General features: G+C 38.5%; 2 protein-coding genes across 2 annotated transcripts in view; one reads left to right on the top strand and one right to left on the bottom strand.

Moving 5' to 3' along the window:
• The window catches only part of LOC117595892 (NACHT, LRR and PYD domains-containing protein 12-like), a 55,342-nt gene extending 54,690 nt beyond the window's left edge, over window positions 1–652 (top strand). The window contains exons 17-18 of the mRNA XM_053228287.1: window positions 102–257; window positions 515–652. Of these exons, the coding sequence (XP_053084262.1) occupies window positions 102–257; window positions 515–521 (163 nt within the window). The 3' untranslated portion in view covers window positions 522–652. The remainder of the gene's footprint in view (window positions 1–101; window positions 258–514) is intronic.
• A 4,222-nt stretch (window positions 653–4,874) lies between these two features.
• On the bottom strand, window positions 4,875–14,060 carry LOC113546187 (regulating synaptic membrane exocytosis protein 4-like). Its single transcript, XM_026945946.3, has 6 exons — window positions 11,461–14,060; window positions 9,596–9,737; window positions 9,137–9,249; window positions 8,817–8,918; window positions 8,261–8,400; window positions 4,875–7,377 (listed from the first exon to the last, which is right to left on the bottom strand). The coding sequence occupies exons 1-6, from the start codon at window positions 11,579–11,581 to the stop codon at window positions 7,171–7,173; spliced, it is 825 nt and encodes a 274-aa protein (XP_026801747.1). The 5' UTR covers window positions 11,582–14,060; the 3' UTR covers window positions 4,875–7,170.
• Window positions 14,061–15,009: the final 949 nt, after the last annotated feature.

Here is a 15,009-nt window from a genome sequence, read left to right as displayed (position 1 = left end):
ATAATTTAAACTCCACAGTATCTTCTAGATATAAAAGTGCAGTAATCCATGAAAATTATATAAACTGAGAGAGTGAAGAGTGTGTCATTGTCTCTCTGCAGGTTGCGTAATTGTGGTGTCTCAGATGAAGGCTGTGCTGCTCTGACTTCAGCTCTGAGATCAAACCCCTCACACCTGAGAAAACTGGATCTGTCTGGGAATAAACTCAGAGACTCAGAAAATAAGCAGCTCTTCAGTCTTAAACTACAGGACCTGAGGTGATTTACAAGAATTTCAGATAAACATACAAAAATAAAATAAACAAATATTTAGACTCATTAAACAAAAAGTATCAATGTTAGTGAAGAAATAGTTTAAGTAACCTGCTCCTGATTCTATAAAGAGCTGTTGATTTTAAACAGGTTCATATTCAGTGAGTTTTTAAAACTTTGCACTTAAACTTTACTTTGGTGTTTAATGTTCATGTTCAACCTGTCAGCTTAAATATAAAACTTTTGTTTTCCTTTAATTTCAGGGTGTGAAGAATTTTCATCTGATGCAGACTCCAGAGAAGATATTTTTAATGAAATGTGCTCGACTCACAGCGGCATTTGCTGGACACTTTTTTCTCACACTGAGAAAATTCAGACGACTATGGATGCTGCTTTTAAAAATGATTTTAAGGGATCTGGTTTTATTCCCCCGCACCTCCTGGAGAATATTCCTGTGCACTTGTGCCGCTCCTCTCCCGGCGCTTATCGAAGAAGACGCTGCAGGAAGCGAGGAAAGCGTGGCGGATTCATTGTAAAACTGATGTGGGCCGTGGGTGGCGGAGAGTTCCGTGCCGTACTTCGTTCGGGTCTACGGGCGCTTCACGACGGGCGTGTGTGGATTCACCCGATACTTCCTGATGGCCCGGCCTTTGTAAGACAAACAGCAAGGCCCCGTTTTTGCACGAGAGGCATTGAGCTGCGGAATCTTTGTTCGCTTCGCTGCGAGCGGCAAACGATCAAAGAGAAGGCCATGATGCAAATGGCTCTACTCAATGTTCGCACCGTGGGAAACAAAACTTTTATGCTTAATGATTTTATTTCAAATCATCCGCTGGATTTTCTCTTTCTGTCGGAAACCTGGTTAAAGGTAGGAGATCTGACTCCGATGACTGAACTTTTACCACAGGGTTACTCCTATTATAACTCTCCTCGGTTAACTGGCCGAGGTGGGGGTCTTATGTCTATTTTTAAAGATGAAATCGGATGTCGGATGATTTCTCCTGAACTTTATAATAGTTTTGAGTTACAAATGTTCCAGATAATGCTGACTAATCCTGTGCTGGTTGCACTTGTGTATCGCCCTCCAAAGTCAAACAGGGATTTTATAAATGAATTTTCTGATTTTGTGAGTTGGCTGATTACACAATTTGACTGTTTCTTAATTATTGGTGATTTTAATGTGCACCTGTGTTGTGAGCAGGATGCGGTTTCCAGAGAGTTTGTGAATCTGATTGACTCTTTTGATTTGATACAGTGGGTTAAAGTGCCAACTCATAAGTTGGTCCATACACTGGACTTGGTTTTATCTTACAACCTGCCCATTCAGGATATTATGATTGATGAGGTAGTGTTCTCTGACCATAAATCTGTGTTTTTTAATGTCTGTTGTTATAAGAGAAAGTCACGGCCTGAAAAAGTACTGTCTCGGAGAATTGACTCCTCAACTAGTGCAGAGTTCTCTATGTTGTATAGAGACTGTTATGAATCTTCTGTATCTGAAATATCTCTGATGAATTGAAGTGTTGATGAGCAGTTGGAACAGTTTAATTCTGTATGTGCTGAGATTTTGGATAGTGTTGCTCCTCTTAAAGTTAAAAGGGGTAAAACTAAACATCTGCCATGGGTCAGTGAATCCATACGGACGCTTAGACAACATGCACGACAAGCTGAGAGGAGGTGGAAAAAACTTCAATTGCAGGTCTTTTATGAGATTTTCAGAGAATCTCTCTTGACATTCCAGAAGGCCTCTAGAGATGCAAAACATAAGTATTACTCTGATGTTATTACTCAACATGTAAATAACCCTAAAATTTTATTTGAGACCATAAATTCAGTTATTAATCCTTTGCAAACTAGGTACCCAGATCCTTCTATCCTGAATTGTGTAGATTTTCTTAATTTTTTTAATAAGAAAATTGTTGAATTACATGCTAAAATTCCGAAACTGCAGGCGGTTTCTTCTGTGGACCTGGCTGTGCCTTGTAGCATGGAATGGAGAGAATTCCATTATATTACTCTTCCAGTTTTGGCAGATATTGTAGCACATCTTAAACCGTCTTCATCGAAAGGGGATGTTATGTCACCTCACCTTTTTAAACAGATTTTTTCTAGTGTAGGGACCATGGTGTTGAATCTACTTAACAAATGCCTTAGTCAGGGCATTTGTCCAGCAGATTTTAAGCATGCTACAGTTTTTCCTCTCTTAAAGAGGCCTAATTTGGCAATAGAGGATCCTAATAATTTTAGACCGATCTCAAATTTACCCTTTTTAGCCAAGGTTTTAGAAAAAGTGGTTTTTAAGCAACTACAAGCACACATTATGTTGCATTGAATTGGTGAGTCCTTTCAGTCGGGCTTTAAATCCTGTCATAGTACTGAAACAGTGTTGGTCAAAGTGCTAAATGATATTTTTGTATAACTGGACAATGGCAAAAATGTTATTTTAATTTTGCTTGATCTCAGTGCAGCGTTTGAAATGGTGGACCATGAGATTTTAATTAAGCGCTTAGAACACTGGCTTGGCCTAAAAGGTAATGTGCTGAAATGGTTCAAATCTTATCTTACGGACAGATTTTTCTCTGTTAGCTTTGGGGGCTGTAATTCATCAAGATTACATCTTCCCTGGGGAGTTCCACTGTAAATTTTCCCCCAGGAGTGTACTTATTGATTTATTCTCACAAAAATTCATGTAGTGAAGTGAAGGTTATATATTTATTAATATAATCACAGAGCTATGCTAGCCATTCTGCTGTGTGACAGATGAATCAGCTTGGAGAGAAGAGGCTGGGAAAAGAAATGGAGAAAGGAGCAGAAAGCAGTACTGAGGATGACTTTCAGATGAATGTCTGTAGTGGTGGAATAAAGCAGGCAATAGATGTGAAAAGTTTTCAATTCAACTCAGGCCACTGTGACCTTTTTTTAAATTATTATTTTAGTAAGCAATAAGTAAAAATTTACCTCTTTTAAAAATGAAGAAGCTTTGCCGTAGAAACTTTTAAACACATAATTTAGATTGTATCCTCTTATGACGCCTACACAGATGTCTCTGGGTTAAGCCCCGGATATCCACCGACCCTGGAACTGCCACTGCCAGGCGCCACTAGGATACAGGTTTGCTAATATAAGCAAATGATGAGCACAATATTTACAATAAATATATAATTAGATGAATACAATATACAGCGGATATAAAACATTTACACAACCCTGTTAAAATGGCAGGTTTTTGTTGTGTACTTTTTCCACCCTCAGTGTGAAATTACAACGTATAAAAATTAAGTGAAAAACAATCAGAAACATAGGAAAATAGGAAAAATAAAAAAGTTACAGTAACCTGGGTGCATAAGTGTGCACACCCTTTTATGATTGGGGATGTGGCTGTGTTCAGAATGAACTGATCACATTCAGTCTCATGTTCAAAAGGAATTATCATACAGCTGTCATCACTGAAATTATTCTGATTAACCCCAAATAAAGACCAGCTGTTTCTGTAGGATTATATTGATGTCTTCTTGGTTTGATCCAACTGTTGAAGTCATGGTCCACAAAGAGCTGACAGAGCATGCATGGTATCTCATCTGTTGAAGGATATCGATCAGGAGAGGTGTACAAAAGAATTTCCAAAGCATTAGATGTACCATGGAACACAGTGAAGCCCATCATCAACAAGTGGAGAAACGGGAGCACCACAGTGACATCACCAAGAACAGGGACGTCCCTCCAAAATTTACAAAAGGACAAGACAAAAACTTACCAGGGAGGCTCCCAAGAGACCTACAGCAACATTAAAGGAGCTGCAGGAACATCTGACAAGTACTGATTACTCTCTGCATGTGACAGCATGTGGATAGACAGAAGCCTTTTCTCACAAAAAAAAAAACATCTAAGCTCAACTAAATCACCTGAAACCATGTGGCTAAATGTGTTATGGTCTGATGAGACTAATACCAAAAGGTATAATAATTCCATAAAGCGCATCACCAAAAGAACAACATACCCATGGTGCAGCATGGTGGTGGCAGCATGGGGGCTGGCGTTGGATGCGTACACTGTGTAAAGCACTCAGACTTTCCCCTACAGAAACTCTGCTGCTCTCACTCTCACTAACCCTCTCTAGAGTCTGGATGCGCACCTCTAATGCTGCAATCTTCTCCGTCAGAGAGCTAACTAATGTACACTTAGCACAAATAAAGCTAGTACTAATGACGGAGGAAGAGTGATTAAACATCCTGCACACCGAACAAGCTGGACGTTTGCCATGTTGAGGGTTTAATGTACCTCTTACTCGAAGATTTGTTGGTATGATTTTAGACAGATCTGATGTGGATGGCCTCCGCTTGCTGTCTTTAGACAAGAAAACAAAAGCGTTCTTCAACAAAATGAAAATGCGGCAGAAGCGGAAAGTGAAAAATAGAACAAAATTAAACAATAGTGCCAGAGCTCTAACTGTGTGTGGATGTAAGATCTCCTTACCTTTTCAACTCATGTTCCCCAATCAATCCATGATTATTTCGATCCAGGAAGAAGGAAAAAATGATAAATAACAGGCAAAGAATAAATCACAGTGTTTTTTAATTATTTATTTTTTCTCAAAACAAGAAAACAATTAAAAATTGTGTGGCAATTTTCCCATTTTCATAAACCAGTCTGTGACATACTGTACTGTCTAATGGGGTCATTTTTTAAAATCCTTTTCTTTATTACAATATTAAAATAAAATATACTTGCAACCTTACTAGTCAACTTCTGTTAAATATAAAATTACTTTGATATCCATTTGAACAACGTGGCCAGGTCTCCCTTGCAAAAGTGTGGTTTTTCTTTTGTTCACTGGGAATCACCTGGTTTTTAAAGGGGAAATTAAATGCAATAAATTAAATGGGAAACAAAATGAGCTTAAACAGCTTTTGATAAAGTTGAGGATCCGAGAGCTGAGCTTCACGTCCACATGCACTAACCACTGACTCTCACACTGATTCATCTTTTAGTAAAACATGCTCAAAAGTGGGAGTGAGTCTTAATACCTTTTTTTTTTTTTCTTTTGACATGCCTGATTTTGGACAAATGAGTGGAGAAATGAAAGGTGAAAAGACAATAAGTGTAAAACACAGTGCCTCCCAGTGGAAACAACTCAACATGGCAGCCTCCGAAGATGAAAACAAGAGAAAAGTGCAGTTTGCACACAATTATAATAACCACAAGTCATTGGATTGAAATAAATGTATTTTAAGGGTCTTATCTGTTTATCGTATTTTCCAGACTATAAGTCATAGCCTCCTAAAATCTGCATGGAGGAAAAAAAAGACTAAAGTGTTGAGCATGGAGGTTCCATTTGGCTAAAAGTTGGTGATTTCTATCCTCCAGGACAGCGGTTATGGTTTAAGCATGATTATTGAAATGTGTGATTTCAGTTTCTGTATTTGTTTAGAAAAATAATCACAATAAGAAACAGCATAAGCCTAATGCAAAACTGAGAACGTACTGTAGCAGCGACAAGGTGAAAAAGACCGCACCATGTAGTCTGGAAAATACGGTATTTTTAAAATCTTTTTGTGTTTGGAAATGGGTTTTATTTTTCCCGGTCCACACTGCTGCTGATCTGCAAAAAATACAGAAGTATAACGACAATCACATCTTAATCTTCATCGCAGTCAGTCTTACTGTAAAGCATGCACTGGAGATTTCTCTTAACTGAATTGAATAGAAACCATTAAAAATGGCAGATCGGGCTCTTGTTTTGATCTTTTTTTAGTAGCAGCCTTGAAGAAAATAATCGTTTTTTTTAGTATAATTTGCATCCATGCAAAACAAAAGAGAAAAATTCTTCTCATGACTTTAATACAGTACATCACTGAAAACAGCATCATACCAGAGCGCAAAAGCGTTCTTGTTTTAGATTTGTTTTCGAATCTTCTTGTCAAGTCTTTATCAAAACAGGAACTTTTGATATTTAATTGTTTCTATCTGGCTTGGTGGAGGAAGTGCAGCAGGGCTTTGGAGATGTCATTCTCAGCTTCTTCTCGCTTTCTGTCTCTCTTGTTTGCCCACTCATGGCTTTTTTGTGTCTTCTTCTTCTTGTTTTTTTGTTGTTGTTTTTTTGCAGACATCCCAAACTCTGTATGAAGAACACTGAGGTCCTTTTGCATATGAAACAAAACATCCAAATAAATGTTACTGTCATCATCATTCTCTTTAAATCAACTGAAATTGGCTTTATTTTTTATTGTTCTGGATTCGTCCATTTTAATGAATCTTAATCTCTTTAGCCCATTACTGTTGGTCCACATGGCTTTTTGTGCGTTTTGATTTATTTTTTTCACCCAAGTTCTGGAAAAACAACACTGACATGAAACAGAACAGCTAAGGTTTGTCATCTTTCTCTCAAAAGCTGACCTTTGTTTCTCTTTCTGTATACATTATCCTAAGAGAGCTTCAGTTTTCTTCGTCGTTCCTACCAGCCACACCCTTGTTGAGGGAGTCGAGTTTTGGATTTCTGAGCTCCACTGGAACCCTCTGTTCTTCTCCTTCTCTCAGGCTACCCTTCGTTGGTCCACATGGCTTTTTGTAGGTGTCTTCTTGTCATTTCTCCACAGACATCCCAAGCTCTGGATAAATCACACTGTTGTCCATTTGAAAAGGAAACAAATCAGCCAAAGGTTTGTGTCTTTCCATCCCAGAAAGATCTCTTCTGTTTAACCTCGAGATAGTGTTATTTGTCTTCTTCTATCCCATAATGAGTTGAGCTTGGGACCTCTGAGCTGTCTGTCTGACATTAATGATGCTCGAACCCAAATGCTCGGCTCCTGCGTCTCCCCATTTCCTCGTTTCTCTTTTGGCAGCAGGAAGACGGTAGCGTGTTCTTGCTCTCAGCCTTCCCACGGGACGCAGCGTGAAGCATGCAGACGACATCTCGGCGTCATTATGAGCGAACATTTGATTTGTCAGTCGCTCCTTCAGGAGCTTTACTGCTTAAAGGAGCTAACGTCGGATCCACCAGTGAGGTGGGGGGAAACAGTTTGTACCAGCCAATCACCATGTTGGTGAGCTCTAAATCGTCCAAAAGGATCTGAGCGGCGCCCATGAATGACTTGTGGTCCATGCGGCCGTAATCTCCCCACACGATGATCTGAAAAACATGGTATGGGTTTAACGTTAACAAAAGACATTCAGTATGATCAACATGCAAAATCTGACAGAGACTGCTACGAAATAATCAGACAACTGTAAGTAAAATGATGCGTTTAATATGCTTTGGTTAATGCAACAGAAAATAACACAGAGAAACATAAGATCTTATTTCGAACAATAGCTGTAGGATTATAGGAGCATCCTATATCAAGTCCCCAACAAGTGTCCAATCTCTAGGATAACCACTGGAGTCTTTTCTGTTTGTGTTTGTACCATTTTCCGGAGATTAACCAAACAGCCAGATTACAGTGTGCACTTGGTTGACCAGCTGTAATCAGCTTTGAAGAGGCCAAACACCTTCTCTGTTCTGTCTTAATGCTGATGAAACAAATAAATAATCAAATAAAACATGTTTATAAAGTTTATTTTCTTTAAAATTATGCTTTTTTTGATTGTTTTTACATTTTTACAGGTAGTTGTTACAAAACAGTGACCCGTTTACACCAAACAGCTGTGTGTGGTGTTGTTTTCTAGGTAACAGACATGATAATTGATTACTGACTAGTTTTAGACTAGTTTTGGATCCTGTCTTGAACGTGCAGCTTAAAATGACTTTTCTATAATACAGCCCCTGAACTGAAATATCTGGAATGTTACAAAATCCAAATTATCACTGAGATGAGTTTCATCTTGTCCGAAGTATCGAAGTTGCCAGATAAATAGATGTGAGGGTGTGTTTGGGTCTCTCTGTGGCTTTGGCTGTATTAGGTTGGTGCTTTTTTCAATAATGTCATCTCTTTGCTCTTCAAACAAAACAGGTGACGGTAAAACACACCCATTCACATTTTCTTTTCATGACGCCTGTTGTGTGGGAGCTTTACCTGTAACACTTTTCCCTCGGGACTCTCCTCAAACTGCAGCTGCTGCTGATATAGAGGGTCCAGCGTTTTCCTCGCCAGCCGTGTTTTCTTCTTGTTTATACACTTCCCATTGTCCAGTAAATAGACCTTAACGTAGGGTGCTACAAAAAGTAAATAACAGAAAACTATGAGATGAGCAGTAATATCTCTGGTCAAGAAATTGGCTATCTCTTCTGGCTGGTTCATGTATGTTACACTCTACAGCTGCAGTTAGATTCTTAGCTGTAGCCTGAGGTTAACCTACTGCACGATGCCATTTCAACTACACAGTAACATTCATGTTTATAGATCACAGTTAGTCCCATTGTGTCCTAAACCACATCAACACAACTGTGTGACGTCACTGAAGAACTGGCTGTGGTCTGAGGCAGACATTTACAGAAAACATTCTGATTTAAACTGATGTTATTTGTAAACTACACTTAGCCTCATAATCCCAGTGCAAAACTAAAGAAGTAAACAAAGGACAGCAAATCATCCACTATGTCTTGTGGAAGGAGAAAAATTGGATTGTCACCTGGCGTCTGTTTGTTGCCCGGTTTGCCCACCAGACCTCTAGCACGAATCACCTCGACATCAAGACGCTCTTTCCTGTGCACCATGCCGATCTGAATATCGCCTGAACGGGATAAACATGTCCGAGGTGTTTATCAAAATATACAAACTTTTGTACAAGATATCTATTAGAAACAAGGCTTTATCAAGCTTCATTAGTAGAAGTCTAATTCTGTTTGAATGTTTGAAATGATTAAAAACAAAGCAATAGGACACTCAGACTTTAAATAAATGTCTGTATATACTTCTAATAAACACAAAGCAAGAAGCAGCATTACTCACCCATTGGGGGCGTGGCCAGCGTCTGTCTCCCAGCGAGTTGGGCGGGGCCTAGACCGTCCAAGAACTCGGTGAACTGACTGTCTCTTGAGATTTTTACGCCAGGGAATATAAGACTAAGGACAAATCAGAGGGACAAAATACTGTTAGTATAATGCTGCATGGAGCAGAAGTGCATGTATACGCTTTAATAAAGTTCAGTAAGTGCTGAAAAGCTGATTAATACACACTGTGCTGATCCAGCGGTCTGGTGCAATGCTATGAGCTAAAGATAAATTACTGACCTGGACAATTGTTACTGAAAATAATCAGTGATGATGAATATGAGTCCTAAGTGTTGAAATGAACTTGGTAGAACTATCATCTGATGTTATGTGATACCAGGACATGTTTTCCTCCTTTTCCCCCGTATTCAGAATAGCAGTTAATGATTTTGAAAATGGAAAATGATTTTTTGCGTACGTTCCCGGTTTGGGCTTCTCTCCTTCCTCAGCCGTCTCTCTGCTCGGCTGTCGTGTCATTCTGCTCTTCATCTCGATGGCCAAACCCGTCTCTACACTCCTCTGAATGGCCAAACGCACCGGCTTCTTCTTCTTTCCCTCCTCTGTGAATAAGAGACATAAAGAGAGAGGAAGGAGAGCAGAAATTCAACTTAATTCAATTTTATTTGAATAGCGCTTTTAACTATGGACATAGTCACAAAGCAGCTTTACAGAAATAAATACATTCAGGATATAAATTGTAAACGTATGAATTTATCTGAGCAAGCCAGAGAAACACAGTGTCCATTATTCACACCGAGGGAGTGGCAGTGTATCTGTGTGATGGTATGAAAGTCTGAAAAATGATAGAATGATATGATACCCAGGTTCGGTGCATTGGCAGAAATCTGTTATTTCTTTTTTTTTTTTTTTGGTAAAAAAAAAAAAGTCTTTTTTAAAAGGTATTACTCTATGGAAGTAGTGTTTCTACATTGTTGGTTCTGAGCATTTCCTCTTAACAATTTTTAGAAATCTAAACCCTCATGCTGCTGCTGCTGCTCTGGTATGTGGAGTTTAAAATCGTGCCTTTTTGGGAAGCAGTGAAACTGATCACAGCAGACACCTGGCAGGGTTAATCAGTTTTATGGTCTGATCCAGTGATGCATTTTTAAAACATGCTGTTATTAATTTTATTATTTTTTATCAAAATATTCATAGTCTTCATTAGTGCCTCCTCAACCATCAGTGAGAAAGCCTTTAAAGAGTCTTTAAAGAGCTTCTGCAATTATCACATGTCAGGCGTCTCGTGATGTTTGGGGCAGTTTATGAAATCAAAGTAAATTAAAATTAAGACAAAAAAGTCAATCACTGAAGTAGCCATATACAGTATAGGGAAGCTTTTTTTCTGCAGAAACTTATTTAAGCCAGCAGAGGGCTCTACACATGGTGGCCTATGTGTGTGTGTGTGTGTGTGTGTGTGTGTGTGTGTGTGTGTGTTAAGCATGCACACTCGATCATGAAGGATGACTTTAAATAATAATAATAATAATAATAATACCACATAAAATTCTAATAAATAATTTCAGAAATAAGTATCATAACCATTCTATTACTAGTACATGTCACAGTAAACTAATGGTTTGCTTGGTACTCGGTACACTTTGTGTAGAAACTATGCGTTAGTATTAGTACTTGTAGTAAATATGGATGAACTTGTAGTAGATTTGAATGAGCTACTCTCATACCGGGACAGAAACACACTTAAAATGTAAGCAAACAATAAAGGATTGTAAAAATAATCGAAATTTTAAAAAGTACATAGTGATTGTTTATATTTCTTGATATAAGTTTTTTCTTTTTTCTTTTAGTTTTCAGCTGTAGTGTGTACACACAAGTATTTACTTCAAGGAGACAAAAGGAGAGAATAGTTAATAGAGCGCATATTATTCACTGATAATTCATTCATTCATTCCTCCTATAATCATTATTGTTTATACTGTTTATAACTGAGATGATTATTATTTCATTTTATTTTTGTTTTTTTTCATATATTATTTTATAATTCTTTGTATTATTTTGTTTTTCAGTGAATTTTATTACGTTTAATTTTATGTAGTTGTTCGCTCCTTATGCTTAGTTTCCTACTTATTTTATTTTCACTATTTTCTTAATCTTTTTTGCTTTAATTTAATTTTGTACTAGTTAATTGTTCAGCACTCTGAGCTACCAAAAGCACTCTATGAAGTTTATTATTATTATTATTATTATTATTATTAGTAGCAGTAGTAGTATTGCACATGCATTTCCCAAACAGGACGTGGTTTTAGACAGTAAACTCTTTCCTACCTGCGCCGCTGCCATTAACCGAGTTGATGCAGGTGAAATAAACGGTGAGAGCCTCGAACGAAGCCGAGAGACTAAGCTTGCTCTGTGAATGCCTCACACTGTCCTGCCCCAGCCTTCCCATCCTCACACCCCACTTACACACTTACACACTCCAACAACAAACACAAACAGGTGTCCTTGTCTAGTCCTGTCTCTGAACTGTCTCCACTGAGGATGCCTGAGAGTATGAAGGGTGTGTGTGTGTGTGTTGTGCATCCAGTCTTTTGTAATCTACAGAAAGGAAAAGTGGGAGGAGACAGAATTAATCAGCCAATCCGCCAAGCTGAGAAAAAAACTTTTTATATGAAAACCTGAGCTCTCTCTCTCTCACACACACACACACACACACACACACACACCACAGTGCTTGCTCTGTCCTTAATGATCTGACCTTAGTGCTCTGCCTTTTCTACAGAAGAGCTAATGTGTACACACACATAAACACACTCTTTTATGTTTATTCAACATCTAACAAACCAAATCCACAAAATGTCAACATCAGAAGAGCAACACAAACTCAGAAGAGTGAATCAAAGCCAGTCAGTGGAGCTCTTCCAAGGCATCTACAGTGTGTCTGTGCTTCTCGTCTGTGTTTATTCAAGTCTTTTCTGGTGAAAGAGATTAACTACCACTACGTGGCCAGAAACACTGAAATCACTGCTGCTGGCTCTGACTGGTTCTGGTCATTTGTTCCTGGCAGCAGTATTTTCTAACGAATTTAGTCTGTTCTATTTCCCAAAATATAAACACAATTTATAGCCTAATTTACAGCACCATGACCCTGACCAGGCAGCTACTAAAGAGGAATAAATAAACACTGTAAATGCATCGCACAGTGCAGCAGGAAACTAATACAATTATTAACCTCACCGACACTAAGACTCTACCGTTCAAATGTCACATCCATCATTTTTCAAGTCGAATGTAGACAGAGAACGAACTTCAGCTATGATGTGCATGTGCTGTGGTGAGCGCTACACACTCGCTCCGAAATGGCCGTATAGTTTTACTGGCAGTAAACTCGTCACTAGGTTTAAACCATATCCACTCTAACAGAACTGTGTTTACCTGTGCAACTCTTTATGGCACTGTTTAAAGTGTGTCTCTTTATACTGTGTTTATAAGAAACAGTGAACACAAGGCCAAACACAAGGCTACGGCACCGCAGTGCCACCGATAAACCAGAAGAGAAACCCTTCGTTTAGGAACGCGCAGAGTTATTTTGGGGGTTTGTTTTTTAGTTACCAGGAAGAGTTGGATGAAACATCATTGTATCCTCTGTATGAACTCTGTTCTCTCTCACTGTGGTCTCTGTGATAGTATGTTGATTGAAAAAAAAGAGAAAGAAAAAAGAAGCAACTTTTTCTCTTACACCTACAAACCCACAGTGTTGATTTTTATTCATCTCTAGCATGGATCTGGTTTTTTACTAAACATACCAAACGACAGCCATCACACAACAGAGCGATAATCAAATATCAGTCTGAAGTAGCGAATATTTGGACCTAGCAATAGAGCATCTGTACTTTATGCAAGATTTCATTCAACCTCAATACACAGCTTTCAATAGACAAGGTTAGACCAGGAAAGCCTGAATGTGATCCAGTTAAACAGAGGTGTTGATAACGAACCATTTATATTGCATTTGACAAACTGATGCATGATGGGTAACAGGTCGAACAGAGTCAGTTTGGTCTGTAACGTGGCTCTGTGCAGCCGTTTAAAGACTTTGGCTTTTGTAATTAATATTTAAAATCTGAACTCGGCTCACTACAGTGCTAGGAAACCTTTAGAGTAGTGTTAATAAGAACATGTGATAATTACTTAGCTTCAGAAGAATGCTGTTAGAATTATGATTTTTTTCATCTCTTGATCTTTGAAGATGTGTATTGATGAGGTAGAAATAAAGGAGAGAGTCAGCAGGGTTATCGGGTCTGCAGATCAGGTCGGGTTTCTGGCAGAATCAGGAAACTTTTCAACTGATGCCACATGCTGGATTTTTTTGTGGGATGGCCTGTGTAGGCTGTGTATTATACATCTGAATAATTCTACATAATGAAAATCTTATACACACACACACACACACACACACGCTTGGTGTCAGTCTCCACAGTGAACCAGTTTGCTCATTTCTGTAGTCATTCTCTATTCATGACAACATACATGCTAAATGAGTAACAACGTGAGGGTCTGCTGTTTAGTGAAATGGCTTGTTTTTGATTTGCTTCATTAATAATGGAAATGACAGTCACAGTGTCAGACAGAAGGTTTGCAGAAGGACACATTTTCAGGTTGGGGCAGGTTTTATTGCTCAGACCTGGATAGACTGATGAGCAGCTATCTAGCTATGCCTAGCTTTCGTTCAAAGCACATCACCCTACTGAGAGCTGCACATCAATACTTATTATTCTGTGTTCATGCTACTTATTGACGTGTTCTAAAAGCTGTGACTTTGTTCAATCATAAACCAACAGAAACAGCACATATTTAAAGCTCGAGATCTACAGTCTGGTTTCTATACAAAAAGACGGTTGCAAATTTCAGTTTAAAATGGTAGAACGTTTCAAGTACTACACACACACACACACACACACACATACACACACACACACATACACATGTCCAGTGACCCAAAATGATCTTCCTCACAAGTTCAAAAAAAAAAACCAAAAAACAAAACACTAAGCCAGCACTGGAGTAATAAATTGCCATAATTATTGGTGAAACACGCTCAATGGTATCGAAACGTGAGTTTTAAGGATTAGCTTCACACCATCCTGTTAGTGGCTTTTTAAATAACCCTATTTCCCCTCAGCAGGCGTCAGTGGGGCGCCTCGGTTTCAGTGAATGAAGAGCTTTGAGCTTGAGATGTTTCGTAACGATTTCTCAGTAAGGTCTTTTTATTCCTCCGTTTATCTGTCGTTTATCTGAGTGTGGTACAGAAGTAGAGAGAGATCTTTCTTTTCCTGAAAACCAGCAGAGAGCAAAACACACAGGAGCTCACCAAGGGAAGGAAATGAAGGCCAATGGCAGACCAGTATTCCTGAACAATGATCATTTGTAAAAACCATCCCATGTGTATGTGTTATCACTGAACCTAAACACATGCTTCACTAACAGGTAAAGCAGGTACACTTTACACTGTTACTGTTTCCCTGAGCTTTGTGGGTTCCGTGGCTGCGAGGGCCTTGTGACAGTTTGGGGTTATATTTTGGTTCTGTCTTTGCTGCTTTCTTGTCATTGGGTTTTTTTCTTCACCACAATTAGTTAATCAGTCTGTTTAATACATTCTGTTTCTTTGTCTCGTTGAATTTTTGTGTATTCATCTTTAAATCCAAGCTATTTTTCCTATTGTAGCTTGTTTTTTTGCTGAATGCTCCATTTTTCACCTCCGAGTGTTACTAGCTGTTGACTGGATTAACTTTGTTTAACTGCATATGTGTTTTTCCCTACAATATATAATAATAACAATTTATGGATTTTCTTCAGTTACTTTAACACTTTTGCTGT

The sequence above is a fragment of the Pangasianodon hypophthalmus genome, chromosome 23 (genome assembly GCF_027358585.1).
Source record: "Pangasianodon hypophthalmus isolate fPanHyp1 chromosome 23, fPanHyp1.pri, whole genome shotgun sequence".
Lineage (NCBI taxonomy): Eukaryota > Metazoa > Chordata > Actinopteri > Siluriformes > Pangasiidae > Pangasianodon > Pangasianodon hypophthalmus.
The sequence above is the reverse complement of the archived record's forward strand: the minus strand, read 5'-3'. Positions and strand labels throughout refer to the sequence as shown.

Coding starts and splice junctions, on each gene's coding strand:
- LOC113546187 (XM_026945946.3), bottom strand. CDS start 11,581: ATGGGAAGGCTGGGGCAGGACAGTGTGAGGCATTCACAGAGCAAGCTT. Junction 9,250..9,595: donor GAGAAGCCCAAACCGGGAAC/GTACGCAAAAAA, acceptor ATTTGTCCTTAG/TCTTATATTCCCTGGCGTAA. Junction 7,378..8,260: donor CCGAGGGAAAAGTGTTACAG/GTAAAGCTCCCA, acceptor CATGTTTTTCAG/ATCATCGTGTGGGGAGATTA.